This window comes from Fukomys damarensis, unplaced genomic scaffold (genome assembly GCF_012274545.1).
Source record: "Fukomys damarensis isolate Sample0158 unplaced genomic scaffold, DMR_v1.0_HiC HiC_scaffold_34, whole genome shotgun sequence".
Classification (NCBI taxonomy): domain Eukaryota; kingdom Metazoa; phylum Chordata; class Mammalia; order Rodentia; family Bathyergidae; genus Fukomys; species Fukomys damarensis.
In genome coordinates, this window is record NW_022900946.1 from 14,068,316 (window position 1) to 14,087,968 (window position 19,653).

The 19,653-nt window shown below is 44.0% G+C and overlaps 1 protein-coding gene and 1 long non-coding RNA gene across 7 annotated transcripts in view; one reads left to right on the forward strand and one right to left on the reverse strand.

The window, feature by feature from the left end:
* Positions 1 to 19,358, reverse strand: part of Atf7ip2 (activating transcription factor 7 interacting protein 2) — a 76,996-nt gene extending 57,638 nt beyond the window's left edge. The window contains exons 1-3 of one of the 6 annotated variants that reach the window (XM_010609961.3): positions 19,162 to 19,358; positions 18,918 to 18,997; positions 10,654 to 10,822 (exon numbers count right to left, since the gene is read on the reverse strand). In XM_010609961.3, coding sequence (XP_010608263.1) covers positions 10,654 to 10,760 — 107 coding nt within the window. In that variant the 5' untranslated portion in view covers positions 10,761 to 10,822; positions 18,918 to 18,997; positions 19,162 to 19,358. Of the gene's footprint in view, positions 1 to 46; positions 213 to 1,497; positions 1,584 to 10,653; positions 10,823 to 18,917; positions 19,001 to 19,161 lie in introns of those variants that run through there. The other 5 variants (XM_010609962.3, XM_010609963.2, XM_033758757.1 and 2 more) reach the window with 5 other exon arrangements.
* LOC104852372 lies at positions 68 to 2,254 on the forward strand. Its single transcript, XR_777465.1, has 3 exons — positions 68 to 138; positions 1,497 to 1,667; positions 1,954 to 2,254. It is a non-coding gene; the product is annotated as an uncharacterized LOC104852372 (long non-coding RNA).
* Positions 19,359 to 19,653: the final 295 nt, after the last annotated feature.

A 19,653-nucleotide genomic window follows, 5' to 3' on the forward strand; every position in this document is an offset into this window, starting at 1 on the left:
CCCGCCAACCGCCGCTCGCACGGGACGCTCCCCGACAGCTGTGTACCTAGAGCGAAACCCGGTCCCGCGCCGCGAGCCACAACCTCTGTGAGCCACTAAGCGGAGTGCGGAAAGACCGCCCCGCCAGGTCCTCCGGAGGTAAATCTGCCCCCGCCTACCCCGAGTCCTGACCAATGGCAGCATGACAGTGCAACATCCCAGCCAATCAGAGGCAAGCGGGTGGAGCGGGCGGGGAGGGGGAGAATGGCGGCGCAGCAAGGTAGAAAAGTGGCGGAAGCTGGTACAAAAGTGACGGGTTCGTCTCTCAGCGCTTTCTCCCGTCGTCCTCCCCGTAAAGCTGGGCCTTCCTTCCTGAGGAGGCTTAAGAGAATGTTTCGGAAATTATGCCGAGACACTTTGATTAGGACAGAAGGCCCCGACATAACAGGAATTTACAGATCCGTATGTTTTAAATATCGTATTTAGCCGGGCATGGTGGCGCACGCCTGTAATCCCAGCACTCGGGAGGCTGAGGCAGGAGGATCGCTGTGAGTTCAAGACCAGCCTGGACTACATAGTGAGTTCCAGGTCAGTCTCAACTACATAGTGAGACCCTGTCTCAAAAAACCAAAATGAATAAATAAATAAAAAATATCATATTAAAATATATATTTTTATCACCAAGTTTTCTGAGGACCCTTTCAAATTTGCGATTCAAATAAATGGTCCTCCTGTAACCCCAGAACACTGGAGGTTGAGGCAGGACATTCGCAATTTGGAGTCCAGCCCCGGCAAATTAGCGATTTGGCAACTGTTTCAAAATTTAAAAAATAAAAAGGGATGGGGATGTAGCTCAGCACAAAGGTTTCAGGATAACTCTCCAGTCAGGGATACAGTACTTGCCTACCGTGTGCGAAGCCCTGGGTTCCATCTTGAGGACCGCAAAACAAGAACAACAAATAACTATGCTAGGGCTGACTTGTGGGGGGTAGGGGTGGGGGAGGAGTGAGACAGGGTAGTCCAGGCTGGCCTTCAACTCACTGTATTAGCCCAAACTGATCTTGAACTCAGTGATCCTCCTGTCTCAGCCTCCTCAGTGGGATTATAGGCTGGTGCCACCACCTCCAGCATGGGTTTTTTTTGTTTTGGTATCAGGGGTATCAAGGGAATGAATTCCTGCCTACCCCATAGTTGTCATAAAAGCTGTATACTTTTGTCCTTTGTTTGCATCCGCGTGGGGTTCTTGTATTCCAGGAGTTTCCCATTATGCTTGAGCATAATTAAAAAAGGGTGTTCCTGTGCCAAGGTGCTTCTGATTCTTTTGATAACACAAGAACCCACGGAGTCGGTAACACTGAGCTATGTCTGGTTCTGTGAAGCCTGCTTTTGGATGATATCCTCTTGGTGGTCATCATAAGGCTCCCTGAATAGGTTGTCAGGAGGACCACCAGTTCTGTGGTAGCAGAACCGGACCCATCGAACCTATCAATTAGGTGATTAAACCCCTTTATCACCAGGTGACTGCCTTACCCTCCTCGTGACTGGCTACCGGATAAATGAGCCAAGGCCAGACAAACTGGATTAAATTAGCAACAAAACATACATGCTTGGTGGAGCACGCCTGCAATCTCAGCACTCCAGGAGACTGAAGCAAGAAAGAGCATTTCTTGCTCAGCTTAGGCAATTTGGTGAGAACTTGTCTCAAAATTTTAAAAAATCTGCTGGGCATGGTAGTGGACACCTGCATTCAGGCAGGCTGAAGCTGGGGGAATATAAATTCAAGCTTAGCCTGGGCAAGTCCCAGTCTCAAAATATTAAAAAGGGCCAGGATGTACATTAAGTCCCCAACTTACAAACATTTGAGTTTTGAACTTTCACAGATACAAACAGACCTCGTGTTAGGCAGATGGAACAAATTGGGAGGTAGCTCATTTCCGCCCAATTGTGTTTAACTGCTGTGTGTTTCCTGTACAGTGTGATGGTGCACAGCAGGACAGTGCTTAGAGCCCAGGTTATCCAGAGGCAAGAGGAAAAGCAGTGGTGATGTGGAGGTTTGGTGTTTTATGCTTTACATTGTGTATCTGTGTCAAAGACTCACTCTCTTGGGCTTACCAATAAATCCGACCTACGGACATTCTCCAGAAATGGAACTCATTTGTTAAGTCAGGGACTTACTACAGCTCAATGCAAAGGCTGGGGGACAACAGAGTTCAAGCAAGACACAAAGAAGCGAAGAGTATAGGCAGTCCCTCGTACAAGCAAAATACAAATTGAAACGACACCCAAATTAAGATTCAGGCCACGTTTATGATAAATGGGCCCTCAAGGAATATAATTTCCTCCTGAGGCCACTTTCGTGCCACAAGGATAAATAGAGTTGTTTTGATCAAATTCCAAGGGAAAACAGGCTTCTGACTACTCTCTCGTTGCAATGTTTAGATTTAGCTGTTTTTGAGATATTGAAGCTTTTTCCAAGGCTTTGCCCAAGGTCTGGACTTCTTCAGGATCCTGGATCTCATCCTCATACTCAGAGAGGTTACATTCTTTTTGGCCATACCTTGAGATCATCAGTTTGTTTGGATTTCATCTATATATGAAAGAAAATCAAACAAGGAAAAAAAAATCAAATATCTCCCTTGCTTCTCCTGTAGCTCCCTCACCTGGTCTTCAGCCACCTGTCTCCGGGCCAACTGATGTATAACTTTCTGCCCAACACTATTGGCTTTTTCTTTAGGGAACCTTGACCAATACAATTGCAAATGGTTAAATAAAAGAGAAACTATCTCTGGGTATTTGGAGGGTGCAGTTCAAGGTCACACTAGACAACTCAGATAAATCCTGTCTCAAAAAGCAAATGAAACAATATTGGCAAGGACTTCCCTGTCCAGTAGGATGTAGAAGACCAGGGTAGAACCACATGCTTATTCATATACGTGTGTCTAGGGCAACACATTGGGAGCTGACACATTGAGATAGAAACCATACACGTGTAGAAAGCCTTTCAAGAAAAACTGGGTTTACCCATGTAGATCCTTAGTGAGTTGATGTTTCCACCTAAATTACACAAGTGGTAAAAACATTAGACAAGAGTGTGTAGGAATAGAGGCCCGTAGGTTGGAAAAGATGAGGGGACCCCCTGCAAAAGGAATTTCAATCGGTGGCAGAACAGGCTTAACCACCCATGAAAAGTTGACAGACTGCGGTTGCACTTGCTCTTCATGCAAAGCTTGGTTTATAAGTCAAATGGAAAGGAAAATTGACCTGAAGGTGTGAAAAGCCCCCAAAAGACCCTTCCATGTTGTCCCTAGTATCGAGCCAAATTAATTAACCAATCAAGTAGGGGTGCCCTCAGCCCAGGGACAAAATAGGCCCCCCTGACTACTATAAAATCAATTCCTTGAGCCCCACTCCAATGGTGGCTCCGTTTCGGGTACCCCTGCCTGTCTCTCTGAGAGAAGGCAGCTATACTCTTGCATGCTGGTAGAATAAAAGTACAAACTTTGCTTCTATGCTTTTGGTCTCTATCTGATTCTTCTACAACCTTCTGCATCTTCGGGACAGTCAGGCCCAGGATCAAAGAGCCTCTCCATCCATCTCCACCCGCAACATTCTGGGGGCTCATCCTGGATGCTATGATCAACTTCACTCAGATTGATCCTAAAAGCCTGGAAGAAAAATCCCTATTACGGGATAAGTTAATATCTCAGTCTGTTCCCAATATCTGCAGGAAACTTCAAAAGTGGATGGCTGACCCAGAAAAAGAGCCACTGGTGGTAGATGAGATGGTCAGGGAAGCTACCAAGACCTTCTTCAACAGTGACATGGAGGTTGAACAAGGAAAGAGGGACAGACATAAACAACTATTAGCCGCACTCAGGGCGAGGGTGCCTGATAAGGCGACTGGGAAGTCTACCAGTCCCCGCTCCAGAATTTGTAGATTTTACAGGTCTCAAGATCCCGTAAAGTGAGGCTTCCCTCTCTAGAAGGCCAAGAGGCCCCCAAACCCCCCAACCAAGTTTCAAGTGTGGAGGAATCCACTGGGCTGATGAATGCTAAGAGTACAAGGCCTCAAAAGTCCCCAGTGAGGGTCCCCGGGTTCCACACTTTAAGACCCATTCACTCCAAAACTTCCAACCGAACCCCAGGTTACTTTGATGGTAGGAATACAGCCTGAAAGCTTTCTTTTAGACGCAGGCGCCAGTTTCTCTGTTCTGCTTGAATCTTTTGAGTCTCTCTCTCCTCACATGCAACCTTGGTTCAAGGAGTCTCAGGACAAACTGTCAAGAGGTTCTTTTCCAAACCTGTCCCTTGTTCTTGGGGAGACTTACACTTCTCCCACTCTTTTTTTGATCATGCCTGGGAGAAACTCCCACTCCCTTGTTGGGAAGAGGCATCTTGGCCAAGGCCAGAGCTCAAGTTCTACCGTTGGGCCTCCGTATCCCCCATGTATGTCCCCTACAAGAGCTAGTCAATGACCCTACCATCTGGACTGATGGCCAGTCCATGCGAAGAGCCATAAAAGCTACCCCAGTCACCATTCATGTGAAAGACCCTCTCCATTTCCCTCACCAAAACCAGTATCCACTTAGTTCTGAAGTCAGGGAAGGACTAACACCCATCATCCCAAACTTTTTACATCAGGGATTGCTGCAGGAAACTGTAAGCCCATATAACAGTCCCATTCTTCGGGTCAAAAAGGGACCTAACAAGTGGAGATGAATTCAAGACCTGGGGCTCATAAAGGAGGCTGTGATCCCATTACATTCTGTGATTCCCAACCCTTACACTCTGTTATCTCAAGGACCAGAAAATGCTAAATGGTTTTCAGTCCTAGATTTAAAGGAAGTCTTCTTTTGCATTCCATTCTCTTGGGTAAGCCAAGACCTTTTTGCATTTGAAAATCCTGTGTCTGGGTACGACTGTTAACATGGACTGTCCTTCCCCAAAGGTTTAGAGACAGTCCCCCAACTCACTGGGCCAGCTTTAGCCCAGGATTTGTTAGAATGGAAAAAGGGACGTGTCACCTTGTTATAGTACGTGGATGAGCTGATGTTATATGGGGAACTTCAGGAGGCAGTAAGGGGGTCCACAAATTCCCTTCTTAATTTTCTGGCATCTAGAGGTTACAAAGTGTCCCATGAAAAGGCACAGAGGTGCCAAGAACAAATTATCTACTTGGGCTTCCTGATCTCATATGGCAAATGAGCACGAAGTCCAGACAGAATTGAGCCAATTTTGGCTTTCCCCCAGCTTCAACTTTGAGACAAGTTTGAGGATTTGGAGGCATTACTGGCTCTTGCCAGATTTGGATCCCAGGATATGCAGAAAAGGCCCAACCACTATACCACCTTCTCCAGGAGACACAAAAAGCCCAAACCCATAACCTCTCTTGGAACCCCAGGGCAGAGAAGGCCTTCTAGAATCTAAAGAAGGCCCTGGTTGAGGTCCCAGCCCTTGGACTCCCAAATCAAGAGAAACAGAGACTTTACCTGACTGAGAGACAGGGGGAGCTCTGGGGGTGTTAACCCAAGCTCTGGGTCCATACCCCCAACCCATAGCCTACCTGAATAAAGAACTAGATCCTGTCACCAAGGGGTGCCCAGGGTGCCTGAAGGCATTGGCAGCCACAGGAATCTTGGTTCCAGGAGCCTATAAGCTCACCCAGGGAAGGAGACTCTTTGTCAAGTCCCCTCATGATACCAGACAGCTCTTAAGGGGTCCCCTCCACCCTTGGGTCTCTGACACCTGGAAACTCAAGTATCAGGTGTTGCTGCTAGAAGGCCCTGATGTGACCCCAGAGACTTGCCAGGGTCTTCTTGCCAGACCCACATGAAATAAATAAACATGACTGTGTTGAAGTTTTGATCCAAACCTAACTGCTGAGGTCAGAGCTTTATAATCAGCCTCTCCAGGATCCTGAGATAGAACTATTTACAGATGGGAGTTTTTTCATATCCAAAGGAGAGAGGAAAGCAGGATATGCCGTGGTAACTGCCTCTGAGGTACTTGAGGCAGCCCCACTTCTCCCTGGTACCAGTACCCAAAACAGAACTGACAGACCTGGTAAGAGCACTCCAATTGGCCAAGAATAAGAGGATCAACATCTACACAGACTAAATATGCTTACCATATAGTTCATGCCCAGGTGCATATATGGAGGGAGAGGGGATTCCTTTCCTCATGAGGCTCTCCCATTAAACATGCCTCAGAAATCCTCTACCTGAGTCCATGCATCTGCCACAGGAGCTATTATCTACTTCCCTGGACATCAAAAGAACCAAGGCCCTAATAAAGGCATCATTTAACACACACACACACACACACACACACACACACACACACACACACACACACACACAAAAAGACCAAGGCCCTGTTGACAAGGGAAATAACAGGGCTGACAAGGAGGCAAAGATAGCTGCCACCCAAACATCATGAGGGACCCTTCTGGGGTCAGCTAACCTGCTATCCCCTACTCCTCCTCAATATACTGACAAGGAGACACAGAATGCTCAAAAGCAGGAATGAAACCTAAACTCAGATGGGTGGTGGATCACTACACCTCTCGGGTTTTCTTACCAGCTGCTTTGGCATGGCAAGTTATCAAAAGCCTTCAATGATACTTGCCACACAGGCCAAAAGAATACTCTTGTCCTAGCCAAAAAAGACTTTCCAAGGAAAGGAATTGGATCAGATCGTATAACAAATTGTTAGGGAGTGTGAAATCTGCCTAAGGACTAATCCACAAAACCAACATATTCAACTACCTGGACACCAATTTCATGGATCCTATCCAGGGGAGGACTGGAAGATTGACTTTACCCATATGCCAGGAAAACCCAACCAATACCTGTTGGTGCTCGCGGATACCCACACTGGGTGGATTAAGGCATTCCTTGCTTGAACTGAAAGAGTAAAGGAGGTGGTCAAGGTCTTAGTGCAGGAAATCATCCCAGTTTGGGGTGCCAGGGAGGCTCCAGAGTGACAATAGGCCAGCATTCTGGTCCGAGGTCCCTCAGGGGGTCTCCCAGGCCCTTGGGATTGACTATCACCTCCACTGTACACGGAGGCCACAGTCCTCTGGACAGATAGAACGGGCTAATGGGATTCTCAAGCAGCACCTGTTAAAGCTATCACTAGAGTGTAAGGCATCATGGAGACTTCTGTTGGTGGCCCTCATCTGGGACAGAACGACTCCTAGGTTCCGAGGTTTGCCTCCCTTTGAACTCTTCTATGGGAGGCCTTTCCTTTGCAATGATCTCCCCATTAATGAGGAGACACACCAAGCCTTACAACAGGTGCAGGCCCTGGTCCAGTTCCAGCAAATCCTGTTCATCCTGAAACAGACTGAGCCTGGACCCACTCCTACAGGAGAACCCCTCTTTCACCCAGGAACATATGTGTTGGTAAAGGCTCTGGATATTCAGAGTCTAGCCCAACCCCGATGGGAAGGCCCCTATGTAGTCCACACCAACAGCCATCAAGGTTACAGGTCACAACACCTGGATCCACCACTCCCACATCAAGCCATGGGCCACCCGCAGAGGAACTAGAGCTCATCCAGCATCTGAGCCTCTAGGACCACCACCTCAGGCCGACATTGACTCTGTGCCCTATTCCTGTGAACCTATAGAGGACCTCCGCTTCCTCTTCAAAAGGCATAAAGATAAAAAATGCCAGTTGATCCACAGGGATATAGGCACCCTTTGTTCTGGGTCTGTTTCACACTGGGGATTGCCAATGTCCTCCATTGCTTACAATCTTATTGTCTCTTTCCCAAGGGGTGGCACCACTTTGTGCGCAAGGAGGATGATCACTCTACCCTTTCTGACATTGCTACAAACATGTCATTGCTTTTTACACAGTTCCTGGAATAATTATGAGGATGTCACAATCCCTCGCTCCTTGTTTCCCTAACTGCTGGCTATGTTTCCCAGGGCCCCAAATGGAAGGTCCCCTTCCAACTTTCCAGCTTGTTGGTGTGGGCAGCCCTGAGGAGGTTGTCTTATCAGTGAGATCACTTACTTACTTAAACCTATTCACAGAACTCACCCATATACCCACTCTCCAAAAACTGGGAACTAAAGTTAAAGGATATTATTAGGACCTTGTCCAATCAGCCCCAGATAAACCACCCTCTTCCCCTAGGTACCTGACTCACTTGATGGAACCAGCACTAAAAGTTCCTTCCAGTCGTTTTCTATCAACGCCACTGTCACAGATGGCGGAGAGCTACATGCCAGGGATTTGAGGGAGAAATGGGCTGAGTTAAATGTAGACATCGATCTCATACTTCCATAGGTCCAAGTGTGCCACACCACAGAAGACCCATACTTTACCAACTGGGTCCAGACATTGGAGGCTATCAGCCTTTCAGCAGCAGCCTGCCCATCCAGTCACTACCCCTGCCCTCTAACCACCCAAGTCTACCTTGACCTTCCACAGGACAAAATACACCCCAAGTATTGGAACTGAACAAAAATGTCACCAGTAGGGGGTGGTTATGCACTTGCTACCCCTCCCTTTCCTTTTGAGATCCCTGACGTAAGTGGCCCTAATCCTGCTAGGTGGGCCAACACCTCATGCCTAAGAGCACCCAATATCCAAAGCCCACCTCATATGTGCTCCACCTGGTTACTTGTTCTCTGTACTCCTATCCAAGCCCAAATGAGCCGAGCCCCAGGACTCCAGTGCCTAGATTCCCACACCTATGTTGGAACTTAGGGACTAGTTAGTATAACTGAGTCCCCACCCTCAATCAGACTTTAATAAATTCTTTATGGGAAGGGCTTCCTCATCCAGGAACAGAGGCTCACGGTCTGTCCTCCCAACCAAAGAGGGAACCTGTAACCTTCATGGTCCCTAGAAATAACAGCTCTTGTGGCTGCCTTGGGAGGTATTATCTATGGGGTAGATGCCAACACAGTTCAAATAAAAAACCTTACAGCCATAATGGCTAAAACTGCTGAGTCTGGGAAGCAACTTCCGAGACCTTCAAAAGTTCCTGTACTCTCTGGCTGATACGGTTTTGGAACACAGATAGGTTCTTCACTGGATGCTTGCTAGCCAGGGATGTGTATTTGCCATGCTAAATGGGTCTCACTGTGTAAATTAACTCCTGGGAGGTAGAAACCAGGATATCCTTCATTTTAGACAGCCAAATGGCTCTATGATCAGCGAACAGTGGACCAACTCTCTTCCCAAATTTTCACTCGGATCAAGGGCTTACTTCCAACCCTCAGATCCTAGGTCTTACTTTTAATAATACCCTTCCTCTTCATCCTACTCATGTGCCTCTTTGGCCCATGTATACTTAACTGCCTTTCTCGCTTCATTGCAGACCGTATCAATGCTGTCAAGATGCAGATGGTCCTCCAGATGGAACCTAAAATGGACATTTCATCCTCCTTCTACCAGGGACCCTTGACCAACCTCCCAGTGAGCACCCTACCCTGTTTCTTGCCAAAGCCCCCTTGCAGCAGAAAGTAGCTTGAGAGGTCATTGCCCAAAAGCAGTAGACGGGGTGCCTCAGAAGGGGGATTATAGGGATAGAGGCCCCTAAGTAGGAAAAGGTGAGGGGACCCAGCCCCGCATCAAGGAGTTTAGGTAAGTGACAGAACAGGCTTAAATACCCGTGAAAAGCTGATGGCCTGCAGTTGCACTTGCTCTTCATGCTGCACCCTGCAAAGCTTGGTTTGTAAAAGTCAAAAGGAAAGGAAAATTGACCCAAAGGTGCGAAAAGCCCCCAAAAGACCCTTCCTTGTTGTCCCTAGTAATGAGCCAAATCAATTAACCAATCAAGTAGGGGCGCCCTCAGAAACAGGATAGGCCCCCCGGCTACTATAAAGTCAATACCTTGAGCCCCCGCTCCAACGATGGCTCCGTTTCGGGTACCCCTGCCTGTCTCTCTGAGAGAAGGCAGGTGTACTCTTGCACGCCTGTGGAATAAAAGTACAAACTTTGCTTCTACACTTTCGGTCCCTTGATTCTTCCACCACCTTCTACATTGTCAGGAGAGTCAGGCTTGGGATTGTGGGGACTCTCCACCTGCAACAAGTGGAAGCATGGAAGACTAAACGGTATTTAGAGTAAGGAAAACAATTCAGAAGTGTAAAGTGATTGAGGAGCCATCTTAAATCACCTGTTATTTGGGGCACAGATCAAGGATCAGAGATCTATTACTGGGGGGAACAGAAATTGACAAATTTTAGCAGTATTGTATAACTGTAGCGAAAAAGTTGGAATTGAATGGCCTCAAACTGACAAGTGGGTTTCTTCTTATATGTTAAAGGCTGGGGGTTTAGCTCAGTGGAAGAACACTTGCTTAGCATTCTCAGGTACTGGGTTCAATCCTTCAAATGGCAAAACAAACAAAACCAATAGAGCGCCAACAATAAAAAGTAAATTCTAGCACATGGCCAAAAATTTTATTTTTCAAACAAAATGTTTCACATTTTTATTACTAATCCAATCTACTAGTACAAACCATTGGAACAAAACCAAAAAGCATATTCCTAATAAACATGTCTAATTGTCTAAACACTGAATACATTTAAGCTTGGTATAATAAAATGATAGCGATCTTAACACAGCATAAGTATGTGTGTGAACACGTGTGCAATTCCTTATAGACACAGCTTTGTCCTTCTCCAGTGTCTCCTCTTGGAGTTGTACCTGATTTTATTACCAGTTTTCATCTGAATCCACTGAGGAATGGGACGATTTTGCTTTTGTTTTTTGGCCAGGAACCGCTTGATCCTGAAAGTCTTGTGCGAAGCCATGGCGAGCAATGGAGTCGAATGTACACACCACAATGATGGACAGCACAGCCAAACTTTCTGTTCTAAAAAAACAACAACAACAAAAAAAAACAGGGCTGGGAAGTTGGCTCAGTGGTGCCAATGCCTGCCTCACAAGCACAAGGACCCGAGTTCAATCCCCAGTACCAAAAAACAAAACAAAACAACAACAACAGAAAAACCAAGATGATCATGGAATTAAAGAAGTCATAAAGAGAAAACTGCTAAATGAATGAAGCAGGGCAACAAATAAAACAAATTTGAGTTAAAGATATTTAAATAACTTGATTAATATCTTGAAGGGAAGAGATGCAAAAATGCCAATGGGTTACATAAACTGGTAGAGAATATCACCAGAAAATGCAAATGTGTTTAAAAAAGTCATCTACAGGGTTGGGAATATAGTTCAGTGTTATAGTGTGAGTTTAACACATACAAGGCCCTAGGTTCAATTCTCAGTGAAAGAGAAGACAAGACAGACTAGAGGGTGGGGAGGGGAAGGAGAGGGGGTTGGAGGGGTGAGGCAGGCACAGAGACAGAAAGGAAGGCAGGCAGACAGACAGGAGCTGGGTGTGACGTGTGCTGCATGTGCCTGCAGTCCTAGCTACTTGAGAAGGTGAAGGAGGATGATCATTTAACCCCAGGAGTTCAAGACAGTCTGGGCAACATAGTGATAACCCGTCCCCAAAACCCAAAACAAGATAAACACAAAGAACTTCACCCTGAAACATATTATAATCAAACTGTTAAAAATCAAAGACTGGGGAGACAGGAGGGCAAGAAGTGGATGGGGGAATAAAAACGATCAAGCTGTGATATATACAATTCTCCAAAATAAACGTTGGTTATTATGAGTCACGAACTATACTAATAAAAAAGAAACCACAAGACTGGAGGTAATCAATTGTAATAAACGTCTCTACACACACCACTGGGAAGAGGACTATGGACACCAAGAGAATCTTGAAATCAGCACAGAAGCAGTGACTCATCACGTACAAGGTACCCTCTAAGAAATTAACGGCCAGTTTCTCAGCAAAAACTATGGAGATTAGAAAGCACTGAGGTAACATATTTAAAGTGCTGAAAGAAGAAACCAAAAAACACCCATCAACCAGGAAAATTCTGTATGTGGAGAGAGTAGCTTTCAAAAATGAAGAGCTGGGTGCAGTGACACCTGCCTGCAATCCCATCTACTTGAGAGGCTGAGGCAGAAGTACAAATTTGAAGCCAGCCTGAGTGACTGAGACCGTATCTAATACAGTAATACAGAAATCCTTAAGCCTTAAAACACTTAGGCTTTTATTTGCTCCTGCTTGTCCTGAAGCAAGCAGATCCGTGCCCCCTCATAGGCGATACTTTATACATAACTACAATGCACGCCACCACAAATACAAATATCCTATTAGCTTTTTGTTCTCAATGTGTATCCTGTTCTTTCTGATGTTAGCCTAGCTTCACAATGTATGTTCTGTCAGCCTTGAAGTTCTGTTATATGTGTATCCTGCTAGCTTCACAGTGTACATCCAGTCATGTTCTTTCTGATAGCCCTAAATGTTCTGTTAGGCTATGTGAATACCCTGTTCCCAAAGAAAGCCCCTAACCACAGGTCAATTATGATACCTGCTTATCTGCTAAAAACTTCTGCCTCTGTAAAATTCTGCTTCATTTGCCCCTAGCCCCACCCCCACCCCACCAACTTAAAAGGTATTAAAAACCTCCCCTTTCAAGTACTCAGGGTCCAGGATTTTCTGAAGTATGAACTTCTCCGGGCTGAGTGATCATTAAAATCTTGTTTTTTCCTCCACTTCTTTGAGTAAATGTTCAGTTTTTTTTCACAGCTTAGAATTTCTACAACACACAAGGACCCAAATTCAATCTCCGGTACCAAAAAAAAAAAAAAAAATTCTACAACAGCAGAATGCTGCTCAATATGGTGAAGGGTAGGAAAAGGGGTAAGGAGGGCAGGAAGGAGAAAATGGAGATGATATTAAGGCTTTCTCAGATTAACAATGAGGGAGTATGTTGGTAGTAGACCTGCCTTACAAGAAATGCTAAAAGGACAAATAAAAGAAAATACATTGCAAAAGGAGGGCTGGGATGTAGTTCAATGATTGCACCTTAGAATGCTCAAGGCCCCGGGGTGTGATTCCCCAGCAAGGATGAAGGAGGGAGGGGAAAGAGATGGAAGAGGAAAGAAGAAAAATAAAAGAACAACTTCTACTTCAGTATTACTACTAAAAGGTAATGGACACTAGGCAGTAACATGGAGCCATATGCAGAAATAAAGACACTAGTAAATGAAACGATCACATAATACAAATGCCATGGTTATTGTACTTTTGGTTTATAACTATCCATTTTATTTCTGTATGATTTCAAAGAAAATGCACAGAATTATAAATCTATGTTAATAGGCACAAGAGGTATAACGATATTTGTTTTAATAAACACAGTGGGAAGGCAAGATGTACTGGAGTGCAGCTTTGCATACTATTGAAGCTAAGGCGTGTGAGGTGTAGCTCAGGGCTACAGTACTTCGCTACCATGTACAAGGCTCTGGATCCTACCCCCAATACCACAGTAAAAAGAAAAACTAGGGTATTAATACAATTGCTTGTTATACAGGAGTCTAACTTCATCCTTAGGTAAGTCTAAAATATTTTTGGAGTAAAGGAAATTAAATAAAGACTGTTAGCTTCCCCCTCCCCTAAAGGAAGGGAAATTAGAAAGAAAGAAAAATGGCATAACAGGAAAAGAGAATCACTGAGAGCTGGGGGTATAGATCATTGGTAGGACATTTGCGTAGCATACATGAGTCCCAAGGGTTTAATCCCTAGGACCACAAAAACAACAACAACCCCCCACAATAACAGAAGCTTAAGTGGCAAGAAAAGATAAGACAGACACCAACAATCTCAAAACTTGACAGAAACTAACAGTCTCAGGACTTGCCCCCGCTGCTAAACCCATGAAGGTCACTGTGCCTGATATAAACTGCTGAAACAACAGCTGCCTGTGCCTCCCTATGTCTTAAAGATAAACTGTAAAAGCAACACCTGCCTGTTCCTCCCTGATCCTGTGCTAATTTCTGCATCTGGAAAAGTTCTGCTGTTTCCCTGCCCCACCTAAAGAGCAATATGAAAATGAAAACAAGTTTAGAATTGGAGCTTAGACTCTGGAAGGTGACTGCCACTGAGTCCAGTAGTGAATAAACTTGCCTTTCCTTTCAATCCTGAGTACTGCTCTCCTCCTTGGTCTGCCAGCCCCCTGAGTGCTGTAAGAGTATATTGATTATTTCAAACTAAAATTACCTGAAGAACTGTAACGTGAGAAAGGGTACTTGGCCTGTTTCTCATATGCAGCAAGCCCTAACAATTGTCATAGGAGGGATGTCTTTTACACAACAAAAGCTGAAAAACAGCCTTGATTACTAAAGTCTATTTGGGCTGTAATAAGCCTGAATAAACACACTGTTCAAAATAATCCCTGATACAGGCATGCCTTTAATCCCAGCACTTGGGAGGCTGAGGGAGGAGGCCAGCCTGGGCTACATGGTGAGTTCAAAGCTTTTCTGAACTATATACTAGCAAGAACCTGTCTCAAAAAAACCAAAATAAATAAACTCTTAATCCCACTAGCTTCTAATTTTTCCCTGCCAAATATCTTAGAACCATCCCTAGAATTTACTACTGTAGTCCAGACATCCAGTCATCCTACCATTTCTTCACAGATTTATTGCTGTCTAAAAAGCATATAAACTATTCACTGGTTATTTCTTCAGCCCTCACTCTCCTGTCTAGATACTCATGCACATGTAAAAAGAACTTGGAAACACAGGGGATCCCTCTCTTCCCACCAACATATCAAACTAAAAGGCAAATTGCTGCACACCAAATGTGAGAACAAAAAGCTTATTATTCTAACTAAAGTGAGAATGGCCATCCAGGAAACACGCATTTTTATTGTGTAGAAGGCTCCAAAATGACATCCAAGAGGTCTACTTCCATAAATAGAAAAATGAACAAGGTGAGACAGAAAAAATAAATGGCTGACAAACAGGTGGGACACTGGTCCAGGATGTTGGCTATGAGCAGTTTTATTTTTTCAGCCCAAGCAAATTTCTCCGTGGCAGACCCTGCCCTAAATTGATGCCCACTCCAAGTTCAGGTCTCCCTTTTCTATTTCTCGTTGGCAGACACTACCCTGAACTGATGCATATTCCAAAAATGTATCTCCTTTATCTAGCCAATCTTACCCCCGAGTATAAACTTGCTATACACCAATCAGTAATAATGATATCATTGTAATCAATCAACTGCTTGCTCTGCTTCTATACTTAGGTCCTTCTTGTGACCCTATATAAACTCTAGAAGGACAAAAGACAGGTGCCTGGTTCTTTGAGGAACTACCTCGACCAGGCCCATCGATATAATAAAGTTTGCTTTCTGCCTCCAAGTCCTGGGTGCCTTTTGGTGTTTCCTGCCTGCCATTACAAAGGGAGTTATAGCAAGATGGTTGTTAAAATTGTAGTTGTTGACTGGTCATTGCTTACCTCTGTTTACATTCCACGGAAGGATTTCCATCAAATGGGAAATATTTATTATCTTTATAGGTCAGGGAGTTGGCAGAAACACACTACACTAGGTCAGAACAACCAAGGTGGCTGTCTCAAACCTCATGTTTTCCTGGGCTAAAGAATTTCATAAACAGATTATTTTTACAATAGTTTTCATGTAGATATATAATTTTTGTTAAAAATGCTAATGGGTGCTAGGTATGGTGGGACACACCTGTAATCCCAGCACTGGGGCAGCTGAAACAGGAAGATTGCCATGAATTCAAGGCCAGCTGGCACTACAGTGAGGGCAAGACTAACCTGAACTGCACAGCAAGTCCTAGTCTCAAAAACAAAAACAAAAACAAAAAATTTAGCTAAATGAAAAAATATATTCATTTTGGTCAGGCAGTAGAAGCTCAATTGGAATGATTCAGAAACAAATACTATATTAGAATAAGAAAAGACAGTTCTTTCTCTTGTACCAATTAAAACAGAAGATTCATTATCAAAAGAAATTACTTAATGGCATGTCCTTGGCAGCTCAACTTTAAAAACTTTAAAACTGGGCTGGGGATTTAGCTCAGTGGTTCTGCCACCTGCCTCACATGCACAAGGGCACAAGTTTGAATCCCGGAACCAAAAAACAAAATAAAAAAAACCCCAACAACTTTAAAACTTTAAATTGAAAAAGAATGGGAACTGGAACTGTGTCTTTATCTACATCACAATGACACCTCCATCCAAATAACTTTCCATACATGTGCACTGAAGATCTGTTTATCTGTTGAAAGCTAAGAAATACATATTTCCCTGCTTCCTCCACTGAAAAATCAAGAAACAATAGTCAATTTAATAGTAAGACACTTCCCATTGCTTTTCTTCTTTTTTTTTTTTGGTACTGGGCATCAAACTCTGAACCTTGCGCTCCTGAGCTAAATCCTGGCCTCTCCCAATGTTTTTCTAATTATTATCTTTTTTTTTCCATACTGGAGATCGAACTCCTGGCCCTCTAATTATTATCTTACTTCAAGAAAAACACCACTTCCTGAAGAAATTTGATTCCAGATTTGAGTAAACTACAAACTATCTGAAACATCTCATATTCAAGGAGAGAAATTTTCACTTTTTTTAAAGTTCCAGGCTGGCCTCAACTTTCAATCCTATTGCCTCTCTCTAGAGCAGTTGGGATTAGGCAAGCACCACCACAGCTGGCTTAAGCCCCCATCACCTTATTATTTATTTATTTATTTTTTTGCATTTCTGAGGTTAAACCTTTGCCCTGGGCTATAGTCCCAGAATTAATTTTAAAAAATTATTTGTATTTTTGAGATAGGGTCTTGAAGTTGCTAAATTCTGTACACTGGGCACAAACTTGGATCCTCTTGCCTCAGTCTCCCAGTGTTGGGATTACAGGCATGAACCACCACACTCTGCTTAACATTCCTCTCTTAAATGGAGCAGTATCTTAGGGTTGCTAGACATTTTTTTTTGAAAGCATCATAAACTCCTTGCATCATGTGATCTTTTAAAAGTATCCAGGTATGATCTGTATACATCCATAGAAAGCCTAAACAACATGGGAGCATTATATGGTAAAACTTCAAATGACCTCTTCATAACTAAACTTACCCACACCCCCGCCACTCCAACCTGTCCAGCATTTGATCAACTTTTCCCCTATATTCATAAACACAAACAGTGAGAGAACTTGTGAATATGCACATGATATACACATACATAGAACAAATTTAGAATTGTGACAAGGGAAGAGATAAGATGAAATTTCAGGTGATTCATAATGAAAGACATAGTTGAAGTTCACCTGAGTGCGGCTGATTAAATTATTATGGATAGCTAAGTTCATTAAAAATATTATAGGCAGTCAGACAGGGCTGGGACCTTAAAGAAGTCAAAGCAGAAGATAAAAACACATCATAACTGTGGCTGGAGAGTGGAAGGTTCAGCCTCCAGAGAGAACTGACTACATATATTTACTTTCCCTAGCAATGACCAGCAGTGACTAATATTCTAATGAGGCATCCATCACCTTGAGTGGGGGACCAAAACCTCCTTAGCCTGCTCCCTCCTGGAAAATCCTTGTTTGTTCCTTGCATGCTTGCTTCCTCAACCCAATTCAATCAATATTACCCAAGCAACTATACTTAATCTTCTGGTTGACCATAGTTTTGTCCATCCTTATAACTTGTGATTTTCCACTGGATCAATACTACCTAAGCAGTCGACTATACTTGCAATTTTATTAGCTGACTATAGTTTTGTCCCACCTTAAACTTGCCTGACCTCATGACTTTGCTCTAAAAACTCCCTTGAGAAGCAGAGGTCCACAGGCAACCCACTTTCTGGGTCCCTTTCTGTCCTTCTTAGACAGAAGCTATTTTTCTCAATAAATTCTTACTCTTAACCTCCATTGTTCCTAAAATTCATTCTTTGATTTTAGAGAATATGAACTCGGAGTGTTGGACATGTGGCAGGTTGGGAGTTACAATATTTCCCTTGTATTATTTGAAGGTCATATGTCATATGCCCTATATCAAAATCATCTGGAATATCTGCCTTCCTTTGGTGTCCCTTATAGGCCTTAACTGTAGTGTTGGTAATCAAACCCAAGGCCTTACACACTAACCAAGTACTCTACCTGAGCAATAATCCCCTAATTAGTCTTTTCTTTTGAATCTATACTACTTAATATTTTACCAAAAGTGTGATATATGTGCAAAAAATTAGAACTTTAATTATAACCTGAATAGGTTTATCTTACCCTCCTTATCAAAACATGATATGCTGTATCATTATGAAGTTCTTTCTGTGGCAGCATAATTTTATTCTTACCAAAAAACCCCTATAAACCAGGTGTGGTGGCTCACGCCTGTAATCCCAGCACTGGGGAGGCAGAGGCAGAAGGACTGCTGAGAGTTCAAGGCCAGCCTGAGCTATGTAATGAGTTCACAGCCAGCCTGAACCACAAACTGAGACCCTGTCTCAAACAAAACAAAAACAAAACAAAAACAAAAACCCCCCAAACCAAAAAACAACAACAAAAAAACCCTACATCATGTTCCATTATACTTATACACTGTAATTTATTTAACCAATTCCCAACTTGAAAGCATAGATGAAGCACTGCCCCCATTTTATCAGTACAAATTTTGTTGCAGTGAAATCATTTAATATTGGGGCCCAAATCTAATCCCAGTACTCTAGGAGGCTGAAGGAGGAAGCTAACAAATTTGGATCTAGTCCTAGCAATTTACAGTAAGATCTTAAATTTGAGGCCAGCCTGGGCAATTTAGCAAGATCTTATCTAAAAATAAAAACTAGAAAGGAGCCAAGTATGGTGGCCCGCACCTCTAATGTCAGCACTCTGGGAAGCAGAGCCAGGAGGATCCCAAATTAAACCCAAGCCAGTCAACTCAGAAGACCCTGCCCTCAGGGTTTTTAACAATGGCTGAAAATGTAGCCCAGTGCAAAGACCCCGGATTCGATCCTCAGTGCCAAAAACAAATAGAAACTGCTGCAGGAGTTTAGTCATTAGTGATTGCAAAACAGATTCCTCTTACCTCTGCAGGTCAGTGACTAAGATCACTAGGATTCTGAGTATCTTGTGAATGCTTGCAACTCCAGCACGATTCTGTTACTGCTGCTGAGTTAAAAGGAAAAAAAAAACGCGGTTAAGAAGCCAGGCCTAGCTGTGTCGCTCTGTACCAGCGGGGGATTTGAAGCCTGGGGTTGGCTGCAGCCCACTGGTTGACACAGGTCCTGAGGCAGTAAGGAACCCCCTAATATAGTCCAGACCCCACTGACCTGTCTGAGCGCCGCTGCAGCGAACCTGTCAGGCCAAAGAGAACACCACCATCAACACTACAGGAGGCAACGCAGTGCGCAGAAAAACGGCGAAAACGCAGAAAAATGGTGGCTACCGGAAGTCGGGTCGGGTCTTGTAGCCGCAGCTACGCAACTACGCAGGCGCAAAATGGCCGCCTACGCCTCAGTCCTGGAGGCCCCACTTTCACGGCCTGGGATGATAAGACCAGTTGTGTGGGTGAGAAGTATCCATGGCAAACAGAAGCTTTCCTGTCTGAGATGAGCAGAGCCAGGACCATAGTTAAGACTTCAGTTAGAACCGCTAATCGTTTTAGGATGGTTAGTTTGACACTGGAATGCAGAAATTGTAGAATAATGTGCTGTTGGACCAAGAGGAAATCCCAGGAATCTTTGGGGAACGGTTTAGTGGCCATTTTAGACTGTGTACAATACAGACAAACTGCTCTCCACCCTTCACTCGCCCGTACACCT